Source organism: Thermothelomyces heterothallicus (assembly GCF_042370625.1).
Source record: "Thermothelomyces heterothallicus CBS 202.75 unplaced genomic scaffold P884_scaffold_12, whole genome shotgun sequence".
Taxonomy (NCBI): Eukaryota; Fungi; Ascomycota; class Sordariomycetes; order Sordariales; family Chaetomiaceae; genus Thermothelomyces; species Thermothelomyces heterothallicus.
Genome location: NW_027192573.1, coordinates 456,119 through 476,262, shown reverse-complemented (window position 1 = coordinate 476,262; position 20,144 = coordinate 456,119). Strand labels below are relative to the sequence as shown.

The following is a 20,144-nucleotide window of genomic DNA, read 5'->3' as shown; positions in this document are numbered from 1 at the left end:
GGCGTTGGCCTAGAATTTTCCGCGGCAACACCATGAAAATCCCGGTCCACACCAGGTCCGGTCCACACACACAGGTTTGCTTGGCGTGGTTCTGCGCAACTGGTCGATTTCGCCCGCCGCAGCCACCTCGTACGACCGCCACGATGGATCTTTTCTGGGCAAGCACCCCTGGGGCACACCACCCGACCAAGCAACCTGCCCTGCCGCCAACACGCTCGCTTGTTGTGTCTGCTCAATTGGGGGCATTTTCCGGCCGCAGTTTGCCTTTGGCAGCAAATCTCCTTGTTGCGTTTTTGTATTCGAACCGTCTCACTCGCTCTGACGGGTACCTTTCTTTTTTTTTTTTTCGGTCGTTGTTTTTTTTCCCTCTTGAAAGTCTGTCTGGCGCGATTTCCCCCCCTAATTCTCTTGCCTGCTAAGGGAAGGGGCACCGGGGAGGCACAGGATTCCTTGATCCGTTGCCGCCGCGACCAGCCCGCATTCTCCGCCAGAACCCGACCACAACACGACTCATCCGGCCACCACTCGCTAGGTTCAATATTGCTATCAGTCGTTCTATCCTGTTTTAGTTTAGGTTGTACAGCCCATTTGGACGAGCCTCTGGAGCGCTGCACAACCGGGAGACCTGGCTGTCAACATCACCGCAAACACCGCGATCCGAGGAAAATCCAAGAGCAAGGCCCCTCCGTCCTGGCTAGTTGAGTCGAGCCCGCGTTTTCGGCCGTGTCCCTCTTGGGGGGCCGCAACCTACCGCTCGACAGCATGGCGAACCGCATGTCCGTGTACTCGATGGCCTCAGAGCCGGGGATGGGAGGCTCTCGGGGCGGTCAGCAGTCCCAGGTGTCGTCGACGACGTTGCTGAACTCGATCCATAACAGCTATCTCTCTTCCCAACCATACCAGCTCGATGCCGGGACAAGTCTTGTCGTCAACACGTGGCTCACGGCATCACAGCCGGGGCCCACCGGCCATGTCGGCGGCACGGTAGATGCCGATTTGATAACGCGGGCGTGGGAACATGCTCGCCGCCGTGCCGAGGACGGCTGCATCATTCTTGGGTAAGTAGTACTCTGCTGCCAAATGTCTCCATGTCCGGCCTGCCAGGGAAGGGGTTGCTAACCGTTGCCAGCTCGCTGCACACATCCACACCTTCGCTGCTCCGATTGGCCCTCTCGTCACTTCCCGTACCCGTTCCCAGTTCGGTCTTCCAGTCGCTGCAGGCGATCGAGCCACTCCTCCGATGCGTAACACCCTATAACCCCTCGACGCCAAGGCAGGTCGCCCTCGGGGTGACGCTGACCCTCAACCTTGCCGGGAAGGTCGTGGGCGCTTCGGTGGCCTTGTCGCAGGGCGGCATTGACACCGAGAAGGGCTTGTTGCGCATCCCAGCCCAGCCCGGCCACCGCGCCTTTGACGCTTTCTATTACCTTCTCACTTCGGCGTCTACTCCGGCCGAGCGGGAGTTCCTCGGGCTCAAGAGCGCCTCCAGCTACACCCTCCTGGCCCGCTCAGGCACGTACGATCCGCCTTCGTACTTGCCCACTGCAGATGATGGTACCGCGGCCGACGATTTCCGGTCCGCCCTCAAGGAGATTGGCATCAAGGGCTCCGCCCACCGCAACTTCATTTCCACTCTTGCCGGCCTGCTAAAGTTGGGCGACACGATCGACTACCACGTGGACGAGGACGTCTTGGAGGAGGTCAGCGAGGACGTCAGCGGCCTCCTGGGCCTGGAACCCGAAGTTCTGGCCAAGAAGTGTACCACCGATGACCGTGCCACGCTCCTTGCAGGCATGTACGAAGCATTGGTGGACTGGGTCATCAGGAAGGCCAACGAGGCCATCGCGGCTCAGGTCGGCCGGATCAGGGACGGGGAAGAGTCGGCCGACGGCAGCCAGGGGGGCAGGACGCCCAATTCGGCCGAGGACACTGGAGATACCGTTTGCCTCCACTTCCTCGAGATTCCCGACCCGAACCTGGGCAAGGCAGTTGCCATGCAGGGCGTCTTCGATGACAACCAGGGCATCAACTCGGAGATGAAACAGGATGGCCTCGAGGTCCCCTCCCCGGGCAGTTCCATCTTGCGGGAGATGCAGAACGCTGTGGCTGAGGCCGGCCCCGAGTTGGGCATCACGGTTGGGTCGCTCGGTAGGGACAGGCAGCACATGCTCGAAAAGCGGGAAGAGGTTCTCGAGAGGATTGCGCTCGCCGCCGAAGAGGATGGCTTTTTGAAGCAGCTGCTTATCCCCGTTCCCGCCGAGGGTATCACTCTGGGCCGCGGCGGTCGTATCGACCTATCTGCCCTCCTCAGCACCAGTCGGGCGTGGTACCACCTCTGTATACACCCGACCGACGAGTCGCCAGCCAGCCTGGCCGCCCTGCCGTCCGTCAATTCGGCCTGGTCGGCCGGCACCGTGTCTAGGCAACTGCGAGCCTGGCGACTCCCCGAGTGGTCGAACCGGCGGAACAAGCAGCTCGACTACACGGTCGATTTCGACTTTGACGAGTTTGTCGCCCGCTACCGTATGCTGGGGTGCATGGACGGCCGCGACGGTATCGAGAGCTGGGTCCTCGAGCGCGGGTGGGCCAACGGCGATGTGGTGGTGGGCCGTGAGCGCGTCTGGATGCGGGAGCACGCCTGGTGGGAGGCCGAATGTGCACTCGATATGAGCCCCGCCGGGGCCGAGAGACTCGGAAGCATGCCCAACATGATGCCGCCGACCAGTCTCGGTACCGGATACTCTGCTACCGGGAGCGGCTTTTTCCCACCGCAGCCGTTCCACGACGCTTCCTCCAACGGCAGCCGCGAGCACCTCGTTCACCAGAGGAACATGAGCCAGGCTACCCTGGGAGGGCTCCGTCCCGCGATGGCCCCCTCGATTGCGCCCACCGGCATGACCGGCATGCGTAACACCAGCAATGGCGATTATGGTCTCGGCACCAAGGGCGATACCCACAGAGGCGACGTCTACTACAACGCCGACGGCCAGTTTGTCGGCCTTGACGCCGACCTCGCGGAGGGCAAAAAGATCACGGAGCAGCCCATCTCCTCCACCAGAAGGGCGTGGGTTACCCTTGTCTGGATTCTTACTTTCTGGATCCCGTCGCCGCTCCTGAAGTACGTCGGGCGCATGAAGCGGCCTGATGTGCGCATGGCGTGGCGGGAGAAACTCGTTCTCTGCTTCATTATCGCCCTTCTCAACGGCATCCTCGTCTTCTGGATCATCTTATTCGGTAAACTGCTCTGTCCCGATTATGACAAGGCGTGGTCTCGCAACGAGGTCTCGCACCATCTGGGAGATAACGACTTTTGGGTCAGCATCCACGGCAAGGTGTACGATATCTCGAAGTTCTGGAAAATCGATCACGGCACCCCGGAGTACCCGAGCTCGCGCGATTACATGGAGCCCCTGGCCGGCATGGATTTGAGCAACTACTTCATCGTGCCTCTCACCCTGGCTTGCCCCGGGCTGGTGACAGACCCCACGGTTCAGCTTACCCTCAACACCTCACTCGAGTATCCCATCGCTGAACATGTCTCGGGCCACTACGCCAGGGACCCCACCGGCCCCATGGGAAAGGTGGACTGGTATTCCAAGCGATTCCTCCCTCGCATGAAGCCGTACTTCACTGGCAACCTGGTCTGGGAGCCGAAGCAAATCAAGCAGGAGGGAGATGATTACCAACGACCGTGGTTCCTCTGGGAGAACAGGGTCTATGACCTGACCGACTACATGAAGACTCAGGAGGTCATGAGAAACAATGCTCGCACGGCTTTCCTCCACGACAAGATCGTCAGCGCTGTCAAAGAAAACCCGGGCCAGGATCTGACCGACACCTTCCGCCAGATCCTGGACAACGCGAACGCCACCGAGGCCGTCAAGATCAAGAACACGTTCAATTGCCTTAACAACCGATTCTACATCGGCATTACGGACTACCGCCAGTCGGCCAGGTGCCAGTTCAACAGGTGGATCCTCATCGCCTTCACCGCCGTCCTCTGTGCCGTGATCCTTATCAAGTTCGTGTCCGCCCTCCAGTTCGGCTCCAAGAGACGCCCGGCACCCCAGGACAAGTTTGTTATTTGCCAGGTGCCTGCGTACACCGAAGGCGAAGACTCGCTGCGGAAGGCGCTAGATTCGCTCACTGCTCTGCAGTACGACAACAAGCGCAAGTTGATCTGCGTCATTTGCGATGGTATCGTTGTCGGCGGCGGAAACGACCGTCCCACCCCCAAGATTGTCCTGGATATCCTCGGCGTCGACCCCAAGGTCGACCCGCCCGCCCTGCCGTTCAAGTCGGTCGGCATGGGCAGCGAGCAGCTCAACTACGGCAAGGTCTACTCTGGCCTCTACGAGTACGAAGGCAACGTTGTCCCGTACCTCGTGGTCGTCAAGGTGGGCAAGGAGTCGGAACGGGAGAAGACCAAGCCCGGCAATCGCGGCAAGCGTGATTCACAAATCCTCCTCTTGAGCTTCCTCAACCGTGTCCACCACCGGGCACCCATGAACCCCCTCGAGCTGGAGATGTTCCACCATATCAACAACATTATTGGTGTGGACCCTGAGCTGTACGAGTACCTTCTGATGGTTGACGCCGATACTTGCGTTCGTGAGGACTCGCTCAACCGCCTGGTAGCCGCCTGCGCCGCCGACGCCAAGATTGCGGGCATCTGTGGCGAGACGAGCTTGCAAAACGAGGAGCGCTCGTGGTGGACCATGATCCAGGTCTACGAGTACTACATCTCGCATCACCTCGCAAAGGCCTTCGAGTCCCTGTTTGGCAGCGTCACCTGTTTGCCAGGATGGTATGCCATTTTTTTTTTCCCCTTCCCCCCCCCCCCCCCCCCCGGGGGCGACTCCATAAGGTTTCTCTGACTGACCTGGTGCTCAGTTTCTGCATGTACCGGCTCCGAACCGCTGACAAGGGCAAGCCCCTGATCATCTCGGACGACATCATCCGCGAGTATAGCGATTGCAATGTGGACACGCTCCACAAGAAGAATCTGTTGTCGCTCGGCGAGGATCGCTACTTGACCACCTTGATGACCAAGTACTTCCCCTACATGTCGTACAAGTTCATCCCGGATGCCTACTGCCAAACGGCGGCGCCCGAGAAGTGGAGTGTCTTGCTGTCTCAGCGTCGCCGCTGGATCAATTCGACTATTCACAATTTGGTCGAGTTGATGTTCCTTCCCGAGATGTGCGGTTTCTGCTTCTTCTCGATGCGCTTCATCGTGTTCATCGATCTCATCGGCACCGTCATGCTCCCGGCAACCTGCGTCTACCTTGGCTGGCTGCTTTACACGGTTATCACGCGCACCGGCCCGTTCCCTCTCATCTCCATCGTCATGTTGGCCGCTGTGTACGGTCTTCAGGCGTTGATCTTCATCCTCAAGCGCCAGTGGCAACACATCGGCTGGATGATCATCTACATTCTCGCCTTCCCGGTCTACTTCTTCATCTTGCCCATCTACTCGTTCTGGAATCAGGACAACTTCACTTGGGGCAACACTCGCATTGTCATCGGCGAGTCAGGCAAGAAACAAGTCGTGGCCGTCGATGACGAAGGCTTCGACCCGCGCTCCATACCCCTCCAGCGCTGGGATGATTACGCCCTGGCCAATAACCTCCCCGGCCGTCGCGGCGGCCACTCGGAGAAGTACGGCATGGACGGCGCCATGGGCATGTACGAGGAGAACTATGAGATGGATGATATGAAGTCTGTCTACTCATCCGTCCGCCAGCCCTCCGTCTTGAATCTCCCCGGTCGCCCTGGTGCGGGCGCCTACATGCCCCCCACACCAGGTACCCCCTTCAACCCCGGCCCCATGACGCGTACCAGCACTCTCCTCGGCACCACTCCCTACACGGACAACCCCAACGCTGCTCACCGCCAGAGCATGATGTCGATGGGTACCATGGGCGGCGGCATCGGTCGCTCGCACACACCCTATGCCGACTTCCCCGGCAGCGGCAGCGCCTCGAACCTCCGCGGCGCTACAAACAGTCGTCTGTCCATGGCCTCGGCCAGCCCCAGTAGGCTCGGCCTCCACCCGGATCTGAGCACGGGTTCCTTTGGCGGTGGCGGCATGGGTTCCGCCGGTGGTGCCGTGGATGACGCGGCAATCATTGAGGCGATCCAATCGGTTCTGAGGGAAGTAGATCTCGACACGGTTACTAAGAAGCAAGTGCGGGCGCTGGTCGAGCAGCGGCTCCAGACGGAGTTGACAGGCGAAAGGAGGACGTTCATGGATCGGCAGATCGACAATGAGCTGGCGAATATGTGATGTGCTTGGCTGCCACTAATAATACGATGGAGGGCTGTGGGGTGTCTTGATATGGATAGAAAAGGTTCATTCGTCTCTTGTTCTGGTGTCCTTCCTTTTGGCCTTCGGGGGGGTTGGATTGGGTCACTGAGTAGCATTGGTTTGGATCATTCACTCTGGTCTTGTCTCTCGATTGCGTCTCTTGTCTTGTCTACTTGGTCTAGAGATATTAATTCACTATTGCCGGCTACCTAGGTAGTATCATAAGTACCTCGTCAGCAGACCAGTGTTTTTTTTTTTTTTTTTTTTTTCCTTTCTTTTTTTTTTTCATTTGTGTTTATCGAACCAGCCTGTTTCTGATTGAATGCGACGAATAAAAGAGAAAGGACACGAGCCCGGCTTCTTCCTGACCCCCAGGTGCAAGTTGTTACAAAGGACTTGTGACTTGAGGTAGTCCATGGAATCAGCACCTCATGTATGGATTAGTTAATACTGCATACCTCTTGTTTCGTTTCATTTGAGAACCTTCACAATATCGACCACTGGGGTACCTACACAGACCAAGGGCGGTGGACAACGCCAAAGGTATGTACCTTCACAATTTTCTTTACAGCGGTTACGCCAGAAAAAAGGAGCAGCCGCTATCCTTACCAACCCAGCCACATCTATCTTATATGCCCGCTTCACTTCCTCCTCTTGCCCCCGCCGCCCCCAACATCCCCAGACTTCCTCTTCCGACCCTCCCTCTCCCAGTAGGCCTGCTTCTCCCGCTTCTCCTTCCTCTCCAGCCGCTCCTCGATTTCCGCAATCTTCTTCCGATACTCCTCCCGCTTCTCCTCCTTCTTCGCCCTGCGCTTGGCGACCTGCTCCTTGCGGATGGTCGTGAGCTTCTGCATGAGGTCGCGAGCCTTGCGCTCTTCGCCGCGCACGACCACGGCGCGCTTCTGCATGTACGTCTCCTTCTTCTGCGCCTTGGTCTGCACGATCTGCGACTTGAAGGGAAGGCTGGCGGCGAGCGCCTTGGGCACGCGCAGCGGGTTGAAGTGGCGCTCCGGCCGCTCGATCTTGCGATACTGGCTGTTCTTCTGGAGCGGGGTCTCGATGTTCTCGTCGCGGCGGATCTGGCCCGTCAAGCGCATGCTCTGCCAGCCGATGAGGTTGGTGGCCGGGTTGTAGAAGCGGTGCGGCTTGATAGGGTACCAGGCCCGGAGGAAGACGATGTCGCTCAGCAGGATCTTGTCTTCGAAGGTGGCGCGGAAGTGGCCGTCGGGCTTGGCCAGGGCGCGCTTGATTTGACCGCGAATGCCGGACACGGTTTTGATGGCGGCGCCTTCGAACTTGGCAATCTCAAGGGCAGAATTGAACATGTCCTTGATGAAAGCCGTGTTCTTGAAAATCTTGTACGGTGTACCGGTCTGCAAAGGGGTCAGCGTCCGTCTCTTCTCATCTCAGCTCAGCTCAGCTCAGGGCCGAGGACATACAAGCTTGAGTTTCTTAACGATCTCCGTTGACTCGTCAACACTCAATACCGTGCCCGTTGCCGCAATCCGGAAGCCCGGGTTAGACGACGAGAAGGACTGAAAGCAGGCAAAACCCGTGTTGGGGGCGATCAGGGGCCCATAAAAGGTGCCGAAACAGTGCATGTGCTCCGGGGTGTACTTGAGCATCCTATTCCGTGTTCGGGAATCCGAGATGGAGTAGATGGGGAGGGTCTGGAACCTCCGCCAGCCAAGCGAGAAGATCAAGGGGTCGCCCGTCTTGACTGTGATAGGAGTCAGCGTCTCCGGGTTTAGTGAGACTTGGGGTTATGGAAAACGTACGAATCTTCTTGTGCCACCGATGCCTCTTGATTCTCACCTGGACAAACCCAAACCGATCCTCTGTAGGCGACAGGCCACCCACAATAATAGGCATCCGCGCCTGGAAATGCTTGACGAACTCGGCAGGGACGCCGCCGATAACCATCTTGGCGTACTTGCCAGCCCGGTAGCCTTCGACCGCGGTCCGTTGAGTCTCGTCAAGCTCCTCAAACTCAGCCTTGTTGATGTCTTGTTGCTTTTGCAGCATGGCCTTCTGCGCTTCGTACCACTCGTCCTCGCCAAACTCCTGGTCTCCGGCTTCCCTTCTCGCTATCGCCCTGTCGTTCTTGAAGCCCTCGCGATCCTCTTCTTCGAACCGAAGCTTAAGCTCCTCTTTTCGGCGGGCATTTTTCTCTCGCTCTGCCTCAAGGCTCATTTCGGGCTCCTCGTCCTTCTTCTCTTCCCCTTTCTCAGGACCGTGTGTCTCTCCGGTTTCTAGGTCTTCAAAAGCGCCGTCACCCTCGTCATTGTCGTCGCCGAAGCCTTCCTCGTCATCGTCACCAGACCCGCCGTCTCCGCCCTCTTCATCAAGCAGATTAGCCGTGGTGAACCTAGTCCTCAGAGCTTCAACGGCGTCTTGGCTCGACCACTTGGCGGCTAGGTCATCGTAATCGAAGTGGGGTATCGTCCGGTCTTCTGCCTGCTCCTCCTTTTCGTCGTCTCCGGTCTTGCGAAAGAAGTCATCCTCATCCTGTTCAATGTCCTCCGCCTCCTCGTCCTCCTCGCCTCTCCACTTCTTGATGGCCTCCTTGGGCGTCAACGTCGTATCGTACATGAACCTGGCGAGGTCCACTGCCCGGTACGGCCGCCTCTTCCCGTGGAGCATCTTCGCCCGCTCCACCATGTTGTCTTTCCACTTGACCGCTGCACCTTCCTCATCCGAGTCAAACTCTTCGTCCTCCTGGTCCTCGTCAAGGTCGTGGTCTAGGTCCTCCAGATCCTCCTCTCCTGACAAGGAACCGAGGTCTGAGTCGCTGTCAGCAAAGGCGATATCATCCCCTTCATCCTTGTCTGCCTGTTTTCGAAAGAGCTTCCCGAGCTTGTTCTCGTCGAACTCGGCTTCGGCGTCGGACCCTTCCTCCTCCTTTCCCTCTTCCTCCTCGTCTCCGCTGACAAATCCTTCGTCTTCTGGCACATCCCCTTCGTCATCAGAGTCGTCCCGCTCGACGAAGCGAGCCTTTCGTTGGGTCTTCCTCCCAGAGTCAGCCTCTTCAGGCACTTCAGTAATCTGCTCCCCAGTCGCAAAAAGCTTGACTCCCTTGTCGGTCTGGCCAAGAAGCTTCCGCTCAGCTTGAAGATCGACGATGAGCTGCTCGCCCTCACCCCGCTCGACGCCCTCGGCATCCTTGTCAAAGGTAAACCCCTTTTCCCGGGTGATGACAATGTGGTCACCGGTGATTTTCATGCCACTCCGGTCAGCCATAGGCGCCCATAACTTCTTATCTTTTTCATCCAGGCGCCTCCTGCCCGTTTTGCCGGTAGCTTTCGCCAGAGCCTGCTCCATGGCGGGCGTCGGACACGGGTCTGGTAATACCTCCATGCTGGATACTGTGAAATCCCCCAGGCCAGCAATGTGCACCCTCTGGCCATTGGCGGCGAAATTGGTGCCGCGCAGGTAGCCTGACAATTCAATGGTCCGGTCACAATTCTCGTCCTCCTCGATCTTGGTCGGGTGGGTGATGTCTCGGTAATTGTCGATGACGGTGTAGGGGTGTGAATTTCTCCACACGAGCGGGCGGGGGTTCTTCATGACTGAGAGGAAGCGGGACAGGTTGTGAATCTCGCGGTCCGGGTAGCGGCCGTTCAAGACGCCAGAGAGATAAAAGAGATGGGCGCCCTGATAGAGCTCGGTCCACAACCTATGTTTTAACCTCTTCTTGGCGTCTTTGAGCGCCTGCGGTTTCCTGAAGAGGTCGAGGTGAGTGAGGATACCGAAGACGTTGCCTGGCATGCCAGTGGCGGCAAGAATGTTGAGGAATTCCATCGTCTCCATCTCGAAGCCGTAATTTCCATCAATCATCAGCAACACAATGTCGGCAACCTTGGCAATGTCAACCATCGCCTCTAGCTCATTCGGACACTCGATGAAGGTCAACCGTTGCTTCTTGGAGGTGACGACCGTGATAGGCCCCACGGGTTCCGAGATGGTTTCTTTCGCATATCGGCGGATCAGAGATTTACTGTTCGACGACTGATTAGTGACGCAACCCTCTCAATCCAGTTCAAATGGGGAAATCAAGTACAGTAAGGTCGTCTTGCCTACGCCCGGAGGGCCGACGATGGCGACGAGTCGCGGGGGCGGTTCATCGGGAAGGCGGTCGACGAGGGGGACGTGAAGCCGCTTCTCTTTGATCTGGGGGACGGGGAGTCAGTTAAGGACGGTCGCAATATATATGTGTATTCATTCAAGGCAATGGGCATACATCGTGGGAGCGAGCGGCTTGTCTGGCGAGCTTGCCGGGGTTGGAGACGGCAAACGCCTTGGGGTTTTGACCTGCGTCGCGTGAGCCTACACAGCGCTATTACAATGGGATGAATTGCGTCGTACTAACCCGCTTGGTGTTTTGCCTTCTTCTCCTTGGACTTCTTGGAAGCCCGATGCGGCTTGTGCGTTTGCGCTTCCATTGTTGAAGGCCCCTTTCTGGTGTGCCTCGAATGGTCGCTGCAACCAGGTCAAGTCGCGGGTATCGCTCGCTCTCGATGCATGGCCTCTCTGCAAAGCTCCAGAAATTTTTGGGCGACAAGATGGCGGGCGCTAAGCGATACGGGTTATCGATACGTGCAACAGTGGGGCTTTTGCGCAGAACACGGAAGTTCTCTGTAGCAATAGCGGGGTGGGACAGAAAGGGAAGGAGGAGTAACTACGGATCCGTACTACTACGTATATAGAGCGTATCAGACCCTTTCTACGGTCCCTACCCTGGACTGCATACTACCGTACGGAGTACGGATTACATCCGCGCATTGTTCATGTTCATTCTCGCCCAACCTGAAAACCCTGATACTTAGCAAGGGGTGATTCGGCATAACTATGAGGCCAGAGAGAGACGCACTGCCCTGGTTCTGAGGTGCGGGCACACCACTTATCACTAAAACTCCGCCACTGGTAAGCGTGGTGGACCGAAACGTTCGAGTCCAGATGGCTGCAACATTGCCATGGAAGCTGAGCGTCGGTCGCATGACGTATGCCCCTCTTTTGTGGCCTTCGCAAGCCGCGTCACGCCAACTGGGCCTCCAACTCCAGCCCAAACGAGCAGCTGCCGGATGTGTTCGTCTTCAACTTATAAGTAGGCCCAACGCCCAAACCGTGAGGTCCTGTGGATTCACCAAGTCTTCCAAAGCAAAACCGCACCCGACGACACTACAATCCAGCGCAACCACACATCAAAAACAAAATCCAACAGCAGCCATGCCCGCCTCCTACATTGTAAGTCTTTTTCGGGACGCCTGGTCTGCCCTGTTGCCGGGCAGCACTAACTCGGGAGCGCAGGTGACTTGCAAGAAGGACGCGACCGCCGAGCAGGTGGAAGCGTAAGTTACAGCTGTGCCGTGTCCGATCTATAGATGGCTGACGCCGTGCAGGGCCAAGCAACATGCCCGCGACCAAGGCGGCCAGATCGGCCACGAGTACAGCCTGATCAAGGGTTTCCAGTAAGGCAACCACGAACCACTGCGCACAGGTTTCGGGACTACTGACGCGAGGCCATCAGAGTTATTTTCCCCGAAGACACCATTCACACCCTTGAAAATCATGAACATGTCGAGGCCGTCGAGAGGGACCAGGTGGTCCGAACTCAATAGGGCGCGACGGGCTGATCAGGGGCAACAACTCGGGCAGACCAATGCGGGGGCATGATCGCGGGCGGGGATGTGCTTTGTTCTTTGTTCAATTTGTTGGAACAACTTTGGCCGTTTGTCCGCCGCTGGAGCACCGCAGTGCATTGATTGGACAATAACCCTTCCAACTTGAACGTACCTTAGACCGGAGACACCAATTGCATTGCCAGCTTTTTTACCTTCTTGGTTGTGTCGTTCGCAGCCAGCACGTCTTGTCAAGAATTTGGTTTCCTAGTGCTAGCTCTCTATACCACATACCCGTGTCACAAATTCTTTTGCATCTTCTTGTTCTCTTGGGCTCGACGTTTCAATACTGCCGGATCGTCTTTGGTCGGCCAGTAATCGGGCTGTATGGGAGGGGCGGTACGTATGTACTGAGTAGCTCAGTACTATGTTACACAGCAAGCGACTTTTGGGGCCACCCGATGCGGTTAGGCCCTGTCGTCATAGGGCCTGGGTTTGCTTGCGTGGGGCGCAGGAGACTGCTTTGACCTCGTTCGTTTAAACCCGGAAAGAGTCACACGAGCGGCCGTCATTTACACCGAAGAGCACAAGAGCCATCTCCGTCTTGGAGGTTACTACGCTAGCCGAGTCTGCGCAAACATGTCGACATGAGGCGTGCCATTGTCAGGCCGCTGTGGTCTCCCCCCAGGGCCATCTCAGGACTCAATTGCCGCGCGAGGGCGTCGTCAACGTCGCAGCACCTGAAGGACCCCCCACAGAGGCGCCATCATGGAGACCGAGAACGGCGCCGACACGATCACGACGTTGTCCCCCTCCTGGCCAAGCAGCCTTTACACCCGTTAAGCCTTGCGGATCTCGTCAAGTAACGTCTCCTCATCAATGTCTGTCCGTGCCTGTCTGTTTAGCTGACCGCTCCTCCGACTCTAGACACGGCCGGCCTCCGTTGTCGGCCGAGGCCCTTCTGGCCTCTGCCCGCTTCACGCTTTCGCTGCTGCCGATACGGCTTGCGCATCGCATCCAAGCACTGCGCAACCTCCCGTACATTGTCGTTTCCAACCCCAACATTAGCAAGATCTACAACAACTACCAGCACTCGCTCTCCACCCTGCTGCCCTGGCAGGGTCGCACCATCAGCAACCTGGAAGATGAGATACGCTTCACCGAGGTGCTGGCCGAGCTGGTGCAGACGCACACCGACACGATCCCCATCCTAGCCCGAGGATTTCTCGAGTGCCGCAAATACATCTCGCCGGCCGAGGTGACGCGCTTCTTGGACGAGCACTTGCGCGCCCGCATCGGCACGCGCCTGGTCGCCGAGCAGCACATTGCCCTGCACTTCAGCAGCACGCCGCACTTCGACCCGTCCGCGAGCCCCACCCCGTGTCCCGAACACCCGAGCTACATCGGCGTGATCGACACGGCGTTGCGCCCGGCTTCGACCGTCGACGCGTGCGGCGGTTTCGTCGCCGACATCTGCGAGCTCAACTACGGCGTCCGGCCGCGGTGGGTGGTCGACGGCGAACCCGACACGACCTTCGCCTTCGTGCCCATGCACCTCGAGTACATCATCACGGAGCTGCTCAAGAACGCCTTCCGCGCGACGGTCGAGAACGGCAAGACCGGCGAGCCGGTCGTCATCACCATCGCTCCCGAGCCGCCCGACGTCAGGCCGCCGTCGCAGCAGCAGCAGCAGGTCCAGGTCCGCCTCGGCCCGCCACACGAGTCCCGTGGCGCGTTCGACCGCGACGCCATCGCGCCGCTCGACGACAACGCCCCCGGGGTCACCATCCGCATCCGCGACCGCGGCGGCGGCATCAGCACGGACGTGCTGCCGCACATCTGGAACTACTCCTTCACCACCTTTAACGAGTCGGACGACGACTACATGCCGGGAGGGAGGTCCCCGCCGCCGTCCTCGGCCTCTTGGGGTAACAGCTACGGTACCAGCGACGCGCTGAGCGTCATCTCGGCGGCGAGCAACGGGAGGAGCTCCATCGCGGGGCTGGGGTACGGCCTGCCGCTGAGCAGGGCGTACGCCGAGTACTTTGGCGGGGGCATCGCGGTGCAGAGCCTGCACGGCTGGGGAACGGATGTGTACCTGCGGTTGAAGGGGGTGGGCAAGATTGAGTGAGTGTCTTTCTTTTCTTTTTCTCCCCCGTTCCCCGCTCCCCGCTCCTTACTCTGTCTGGTTTTCCAGACTTCTGGGGACGGCCGAGGAGGGGAAAGTGCTGATTGTAGCCGGTAATCAATAGACAAGAGACGACAACGGCCGCGAAGAAGAAGTAGCCGTGGAGGAGACTCTAGACTTGCTGGGGGTACAATCGGGAATAGAACGGAATGGCCGGCAGAGTGGGAAAGGCTCGAATTGCGCCTTGGGCGTTTTGGAGGTCAGGGGTCGATGCGGACTAGAACGGTGAAGGGCGTCGGGACACTGGGCCTGTTGGAGACGGCCCGGGTCTCTTTGTGGCCGATCGAAACGTTTTCCTGTTGTGCTTCACGGCAGTGTTCAAGTCCGGTAGAATAATCACTGTTACACGAATACGGAGGCAGTCACGAATACGTTTGCTGGTCTTTTACCTTCACCGATTACGGATTACGTACAACTGGAGACTGGGCAGAGAATGGCTATGTTATCCGTACTGCCGCCTACATTGAGAAGCATAGAGGCAAGATTAGAACATCCACAGCCAAGAATTTGAGAGACGGCAGCATTCCAAGTAAAAAGCAAAGGAAGGCCGTGGTAGAGGTTGCTCTGTATCCGTATCTCGTATGTACTGTACGAAGTACATACGCGGTAACTGGTTCCACACAGAAAGTGGCGCTAACGCGATAAGGTACTCCGTACCAAGGACAGAGTACGGAAACCCGCTCAGAAGGTAGTTACCGTACACCATACTCCCGAGGTGCCGAAACCGACAAAGGTTCATCCATAACAACTCGCAGATCGCATTGCGGCGAAACAAGGCGGTTGGGTATCTATCTCCAACCAGGAATAATCCATAATTCCCGGTTGTTAATGTTCGATTCACAATGTAAATTAATCGTCACTGAGATATTCTAGGACCTAGATTTCGAGCTCAAGTTGAAGCTTGGAGTTGGAGCTTGTTCTGCAGTCGGCTCGAGATCGGGATCGAAACTGAGCCGCAGACCGAGATCGAGGAATAGGAGAATCGAGGAATAGGAGAAGAGATGCAGGCAATAACTCGCCTTTTCGGCGGACCGCCGCGCCGTGTTTCTAGTCCTATCAAGCGGCTACGGGCGGAGGGAGAGGCGGCCTTCAGACGTTCCCTGCACCTAGCGCCGCCTTTCCTCCTCGACGACTACACGCCGCGCTACATGGGACTGAGCTCGACCGAGGCGGCCAAGAAGCGGTCCAAGGCGTACGCCCACCTCCGCAACTGCAACCTGTGCCCGCGCCTCTGCGGCGTCAACCGGTACGAGACGACGGGCATGTGCCTCATCGGCGACAAGGTCAAGGTCAACGTCATCGCGCCGCACTTTGGCGAGGAGCCCTGCGTCCAGGGACACAACGGAAGCGGCTCCGTCTTCTTCAGCATGTGCAACCTGCGCTGTGTCTTTTGCCAGAATCACGACATTTCCCACCAGCGGAACGGCCAGGACTTGACGCCCGAGGAACTGGGAGATTGGCAAGTATTTTATTTTGTTCTGTTTGGATTTCTTTCATTATTTATTATTTGTCTCCTCCCCCGCGCGGTGGCTTGCTTATAAGCCCAAAAAGGGGAAACTAACCGGTGAGTTACAGGTTCATCAAGCTGCAGGAGGTCGGCAAGGTGCACAATATCAACCTCATCACGCCGGAGCAGTAAGTGGCGGCCAAATACCCCCCCCCCCCCCCAACGCCCACCCGGCGTCGCTAGCTTTGGCTGAACATCTACGGCAGTGTCGTTCCCCAGGTTGCTTTGAGCATCCTCCACGCGCGTGACAACGGGCTGACCTTGCCCATCATCTACAATACCTCGGCCTACGACTCGTTGGCCTCGCTCGAGCTGCTGGACGGACTCGTCGACATCTATCTCCCCGACTTCAAGCTGTGGTCGCCTGCCAGCTCCAAGCGCCTCCTCAAGGCGGACGACTACGCGGCCACGGCGAGGGAGAGCATCAAAGCGATGCACGCCCAGGTCGGCGATCTCTGCTTCACCCCCGACGGCATCGCCAAGAAAGGCCTCCTTGTGCGTCACCTTGTCATGCCGGGCTTCGAGGCCGAGGGCGCCGAGATTATGAAGTTCCTCGCGACCGAAGTCTCCAAGGACTGCTTCGTCAACATCATGGAGCAGTACCACCCCGACGCCTACGTCGGCCGACCAAAAGCCAGAGCCAAGCAATCCGCCGCCGACAAGAGCGACGATGCGACCGAGAGACGCTATGCCGAAATCAATCGCGCTGTGACGAAAGAAGAGATCGGCTCCGTCCGAAAGGCTGCCGAGGAGGCAGGGCTTTGGCGGTTCTGCGACCCCCCCGGGCACGACGGCTTCAATCTCTGAGCATGGGCCGTCCGGAGATTGCGTTCCAGAGCGACGCTACGGCGAAAGGGAGTCGACTGGAATGTCTTCCCCCTCCTCCCCCCTCCTCCCCCCTGCTCCCTCTTTTACGGCGCCTCGAGCGCCACACCATGCTTCGCGAGCAAGCCGTGTAAAATGGTGGGGGCGTCTCTCATCACAGCGAATGACGGTCGGTTCCTGATGGCAAACAAGTGGCAGACCGGGTTGTCAACGCCCATTTGCTCTGCTGGCCCCTTTGTCCAATAACTAAACGTTGGGGTTGCGACCTCGAGGGCTGCAGCAGCTCTTATCTTAAAGACCTGGATTGAGAGCGCGGCTCACGACTCCGGCCATGGAAGTCCGAGCGGTGCTTTTTTGCTCATCCGTTCGAGTCGCGTCTCTCAACCTATGTAAAAGTTATGCACCTGCTCGACGAAACAAGCAGGCTCGTGTCCCCCAAGACATATCCCACGCCGCTGCCGCGGCCGCCGGTAGCAGCATCGACAAGGTAACCCAGCCATAGAAGTGTCCTCGTCCAGGTACCGTAATGCCGCCAACGACGAATTCGATCCGTCAACCCGCTTGCTCGCCAAACAACAACTTCATGCTACCCACCCAAGCTTTGGATTCCCGACCCTTGGATGAACTACACCGGGAACGCTCCTACCTTCTCTACGACCTGCAAAAGCAGGGTAACCGCGCAGCCCGTCTCTTCCACAGCTATGCCGCCGTCGAAGCTCGGCTCGCCGCGGCCGCCACAGTCGCTTCCCCCGCCTCCGAGACGAGGAAGTGCAAGAAGGAAGCCTCCCTTCTCCGCGCCAAAATCGCCGAGAGCACTCAGCAGGAGCAGCTCATCCTCCTCCGCCTAAGTGAGATCCACGTCGAGCTCCAGAATCGCGCCCGCTGGGTGCTGGCCTACCAGCACCGGCACCAACAACGACCACTCCTACCCTATCCAGCTTACCGCCCGCTCGTCCCTTTACAACTGCCCACCCCTGGCGGGCTCGGCTTTGATCATTTCGGCGAAGTCTGCCGTGTCGGCGGCCCGTTCCAGGAACAACAGTTCCACCACCGCCAGTACCCTCACCAGCGACAAGGACAACAACAACAACAGCAGCAGCAGCAGCAGCAGCAGCAGCAGCAGCAGCAGCGAGAGCGACAGGATGACGGCAGTCCAGCCACCGCTACCACGGATCGCTCCTCCGTGGCCGACTACTCCCCTCGCTGTCCTGAACCCGCCTCCGCCTCGGCGGGATCGGTCTCTGTGCTGAGCCCGCTGTCACCATGCTTTACGCCCGCCAGCAGGCTAACCCTTGACGAGGGCATCCGGTCGCGCGCGTGCTGCGCTGCGGCGGGTGCGACGTCAACGATGGCGACGAGGAGGGGGAAAGGGGAGAGGGGGGATTCTGCGGCGGGGTTGGGAGAGCAATATAGAGTTGGAGAGGACAGTCTGGCCTCGAACGGGGAGAATGCCGGCGGGAAGAGGGCCGAGGAAGAGGGCGAGCCGTGTTCAGGTCCAGAGGGGGCCGGTGCGTCGCTGGTCGTTGATGGGCACGGAACGACAAGCGAGGCTTGGGACGAAGACGGACCTGTCGGGGTCGTTTTTGGAGAGCAGGAAGATGGCTTTTGCGAGCGGGTTTCTCATCGGAAGAGAGTGCCCGGCGGCTCCCGTGGTTGGCACTCTGATGGGGAGGACGCCGAGGAACGGCCCGCGCGGCGATGGGAGGACACGCTGCGCAGGACGTCGCTTTGTCACCCGCTGCCGCGCACGGCGAGTGATAAGCGCATGAGCTTGCCGGTTCTGACGGCAGTGTCGTTTAGATCGCGGAGAGACAGCTCGTCGTCGTCGTCGTCGTCGTCGTCGTCGTCGTCGTCACCCGGTGGCTAGGACACCAGCGGAACGGGACATTCCATTGCTTGGCTTGAAAAAAAGGGGTGCGTCACACGGTTGGGTCTCAGTTGGCGGAGGACGTCGTGGGAATGCAACATGGTATATGCTGACTGGCATTTGGGGACTACCTTGCTATGTGGTCAAGCTCAAGAGAAAGCGGCTCACCCGTCTTGTCCAGGTGAGGTAGGACAGCCACTCTTCGTGTTACAAGATAAATGGCATGCTTCTGTTTGGACGACGGTCTGTTCCAACCCTTCACAAAGGCAAGCCGAGGCAGTAGTTCCAATACTCATGAACGCTACTTCCAGTGCTGTCGTCCGTTCGTGCATGCAATATTCTGACATTCTAGGTCTACTGATACCCGTGTCGCCGAGTCAGAGTTGGTCGTGGCAGGTATGGTGCACGGCGTGATGGCTTATATTTCAGAGACTGATTCCAAGACTGCTGCTCCACTACACATCTCGGGCGAGTGGCACTAGTTTAAGCTCCGGCAATCAGCTGCTTCGTCGTAACGCGGATTGACAAGGGGGCCAAGACGGGGCTGTACGATGGGTGGGCAATTGACGTAAGCTTGAGGAACAGCCCTTGGTCAGCAGGTGGATGTATTAGATCTAGTAAGCCCCGAGAATCTTCTATAGCTTCCTGGCTTTGTTATTGTTCTCCTTGAGTTTTGAAACGAGGCATCGAGTCGACGGAGATCCCGGGGTCGAGGAAAGGCCCGCTTCTTCCACGAGGGGTCGAGCCCGGAAACCCGCCGGGTGCGGCCCACCCCTGGGTTACGGAGCCGAACGGGCGCATCCCAACCGGCCATCGCTGATCAGGGATGTGGAAAGACATCGTCTCGTCCGCGGAGAAACAGCTGCAGCCCTCTCAACGCACGCCCGCGCCCATAGCTCCGGTGATCGAAGTAATGGGAATGTCATTTTGCAGGGAAACGCGGTGCTCTTAGGGTATCACGCAAATTCCCCAAACTGCCCGTCGTCAAAACCAAGCTGCTGCGCACTCAGCCTCTTCTGCGCCCGCACTTCCCGCGCACTCGGCGGGGGCGGGGGCGGCAGCGCAAACGCCGACAGGCTCTGGGGCTCTTCCCCTTCCTCCTTCTTCTTCCCCCCCTGGGACTCGGACCTGGCGGCCCGCCGCCCGGCGAACCTCGTACCGGCCAGGTTGACCGTGATGGTCTCCCCTTCTTTCAGGCTCAGGTCCCTCTTCTCCTCCGCCGCGCCCGCGCCCGCGCCCGCCTTGGCCCCGCCGCCGCCGCCGCCGCCGCCGCTCTTCCCCCCGGAAGCGCCTTGCCGCGCGCCGCCGGACGAGGAGCCGGGCCGGGACCGGCCCAGCGCCCTGGTCGCCTCCTGCAGCGCGACGCCAAAGTCGAACGCCTCGCTGCGCTCCTCGAAGCCGACCCCGAGCGTGGCCTTCTGCTTCCCGCTCGGGTCCTGCACGCGCACGGCGAAGAAGCGGGAGCTATCGGTCGTGGGCTCGACGGCGGCGGGCGTCGTGTAGGGCGCGGCGGCGAAGAGGGAGCCCGTGGAGGGGTCCTCCAGGAGGATGTCGACCTTGATCTGCAGCTCTCCTTCTTGTTCTTCTTCTTCTTCTCCTCCTTTGGTTTCGGGTGAGGAGGAGGAGGTCGTAAAAGAGGTTTCGAGCACACGCAGGCGGGCGGTGAAGATGGGGTTGCGCGGGTCAGCGGTCCAGGATGCTGCGGCGTAGCCTGCGGCTGTGGCTACGGCATCACGAGGAATGGAGTAGACGTGGACTTTGGGAGTTATGTCTGTTGCCGGGTGTGAGCTCGCTCTTCGTCGGAGGTGTGTTTCGGCTTAAGTTGGTTT

General features: G+C 58.7%; 7 protein-coding genes across 7 annotated transcripts in view; 5 read left to right on the top strand and 2 right to left on the bottom strand.

Annotated features, from left to right (window-relative positions):
• Positions 1–762: 762 nt before the first annotated feature.
• Positions 763–6,289, top strand: P884DRAFT_300048 (glycosyltransferase family 2 protein; the record flags this gene model as incomplete). Its single annotated transcript, XM_069444733.1, has 3 exons — positions 763–1,058; positions 1,130–4,807; positions 4,894–6,289. The coding sequence occupies 3 exons, from the start codon at positions 763–765 to the stop codon at positions 6,287–6,289; spliced, it is 5,370 nt and encodes a 1,789-aa protein (XP_069297309.1).
• A 470-nt stretch (positions 6,290–6,759) lies between these two features.
• Positions 6,760–11,057, bottom strand: P884DRAFT_285273 (uncharacterized protein). Its single transcript, XM_069443753.1, has 6 exons — positions 10,680–11,057; positions 10,551–10,621; positions 10,371–10,480; positions 8,089–10,307; positions 7,750–8,030; positions 6,760–7,683 (listed from the first exon to the last, which is right to left on the bottom strand). Exons 1-6 carry the CDS (start codon positions 10,750–10,752, stop codon positions 6,952–6,954), a joined length of 3,486 nt encoding a protein of 1,161 aa, XP_069297308.1. The 5' UTR covers positions 10,753–11,057; the 3' UTR covers positions 6,760–6,951.
• Positions 11,058–11,536: 479 nt separating this feature from the next.
• Positions 11,537–11,928, top strand: P884DRAFT_201453 (uncharacterized protein; the record flags this gene model as incomplete). The annotated part of the gene is made up of 4 exons (XM_069438360.1): positions 11,537–11,554; positions 11,618–11,658; positions 11,710–11,778; positions 11,838–11,928. The coding sequence occupies 4 exons, from the start codon at positions 11,537–11,539 to the stop codon at positions 11,926–11,928; spliced, it is 219 nt and encodes a 72-aa protein (XP_069297307.1).
• Positions 11,929–12,575: 647 nt separating this feature from the next.
• Positions 12,576–14,059, top strand: P884DRAFT_201618 (branched-chain alpha-ketoacid dehydrogenase kinase; the record flags this gene model as incomplete). Its single annotated transcript, XM_069438369.1, has 2 exons — positions 12,576–12,790; positions 12,856–14,059. 2 exons carry the CDS (start codon positions 12,576–12,578, stop codon positions 14,057–14,059), a joined length of 1,419 nt encoding a protein of 472 aa, XP_069297306.1.
• Positions 14,060–14,986: 927 nt separating this feature from the next.
• P884DRAFT_24604 (uncharacterized protein) lies at positions 14,987–16,482 on the top strand. Its single transcript, XM_069440452.1, has 3 exons — positions 14,987–15,575; positions 15,692–15,751; positions 15,830–16,482. Exons 1-3 carry the CDS (start codon positions 15,118–15,120, stop codon positions 16,428–16,430), a joined length of 1,119 nt encoding a protein of 372 aa, XP_069297305.1. The 5' UTR covers positions 14,987–15,117; the 3' UTR covers positions 16,431–16,482.
• A 492-nt stretch (positions 16,483–16,974) lies between these two features.
• P884DRAFT_300044 (uncharacterized protein) lies at positions 16,975–18,315 on the top strand (the record flags this gene model as incomplete). The annotated part of the gene is made up of 1 exon (XM_069444732.1): positions 16,975–18,315. The coding sequence occupies one exon, from the start codon at positions 16,975–16,977 to the stop codon at positions 18,313–18,315; it is 1,341 nt and encodes a 446-aa protein (XP_069297304.1).
• Positions 18,316–19,271: 956 nt separating this feature from the next.
• The window catches only part of P884DRAFT_201263 (uncharacterized protein), a gene marked incomplete at both ends in the record, with an annotated part of 1,023 nt that continues 150 nt past the window's right edge, over positions 19,272–20,144 (bottom strand). Inside the window, one exon of the mRNA XM_069438346.1 lies at positions 19,272–20,086. Coding sequence (XP_069297303.1) covers positions 19,272–20,086 — 815 coding nt within the window. The remainder of the gene's footprint in view (positions 20,087–20,144) is intronic.

Bases quoted from the DNA above. Each gene is read 5' to 3' on its own strand.
- P884DRAFT_285273 (XM_069443753.1), bottom strand. From the start codon at position 10,752: ATGGAAGCGCAAACGCACAAGCCGCATCGGGCTTCCAAGAAGTCCAAG. The intron at 10,622-10,679 runs GTTAGTACGACG...CACGCGACGCAG, and splicing joins GAAGGCAAAACACCAAGCGG to GTCAAAACCCCAAGGCGTTT. The intron at 10,481-10,550 runs GTATGCCCATTG...CCCGTCCCCCAG, and splicing joins AAGCCGCTCGCTCCCACGAT to ATCAAAGAGAAGCGGCTTCA.
- P884DRAFT_24604 (XM_069440452.1), top strand. From the start codon at position 15,118: ATGCAGGCAATAACTCGCCTTTTCGGCGGACCGCCGCGCCGTGTTTCT. The intron at 15,576-15,691 runs GCAAGTATTTTA...GGTGAGTTACAG, and splicing joins CCCGAGGAACTGGGAGATTG to GTTCATCAAGCTGCAGGAGG. The intron at 15,752-15,829 runs GTAAGTGGCGGC...CATCTACGGCAG, and splicing joins AACCTCATCACGCCGGAGCA to TGTCGTTCCCCAGGTTGCTT.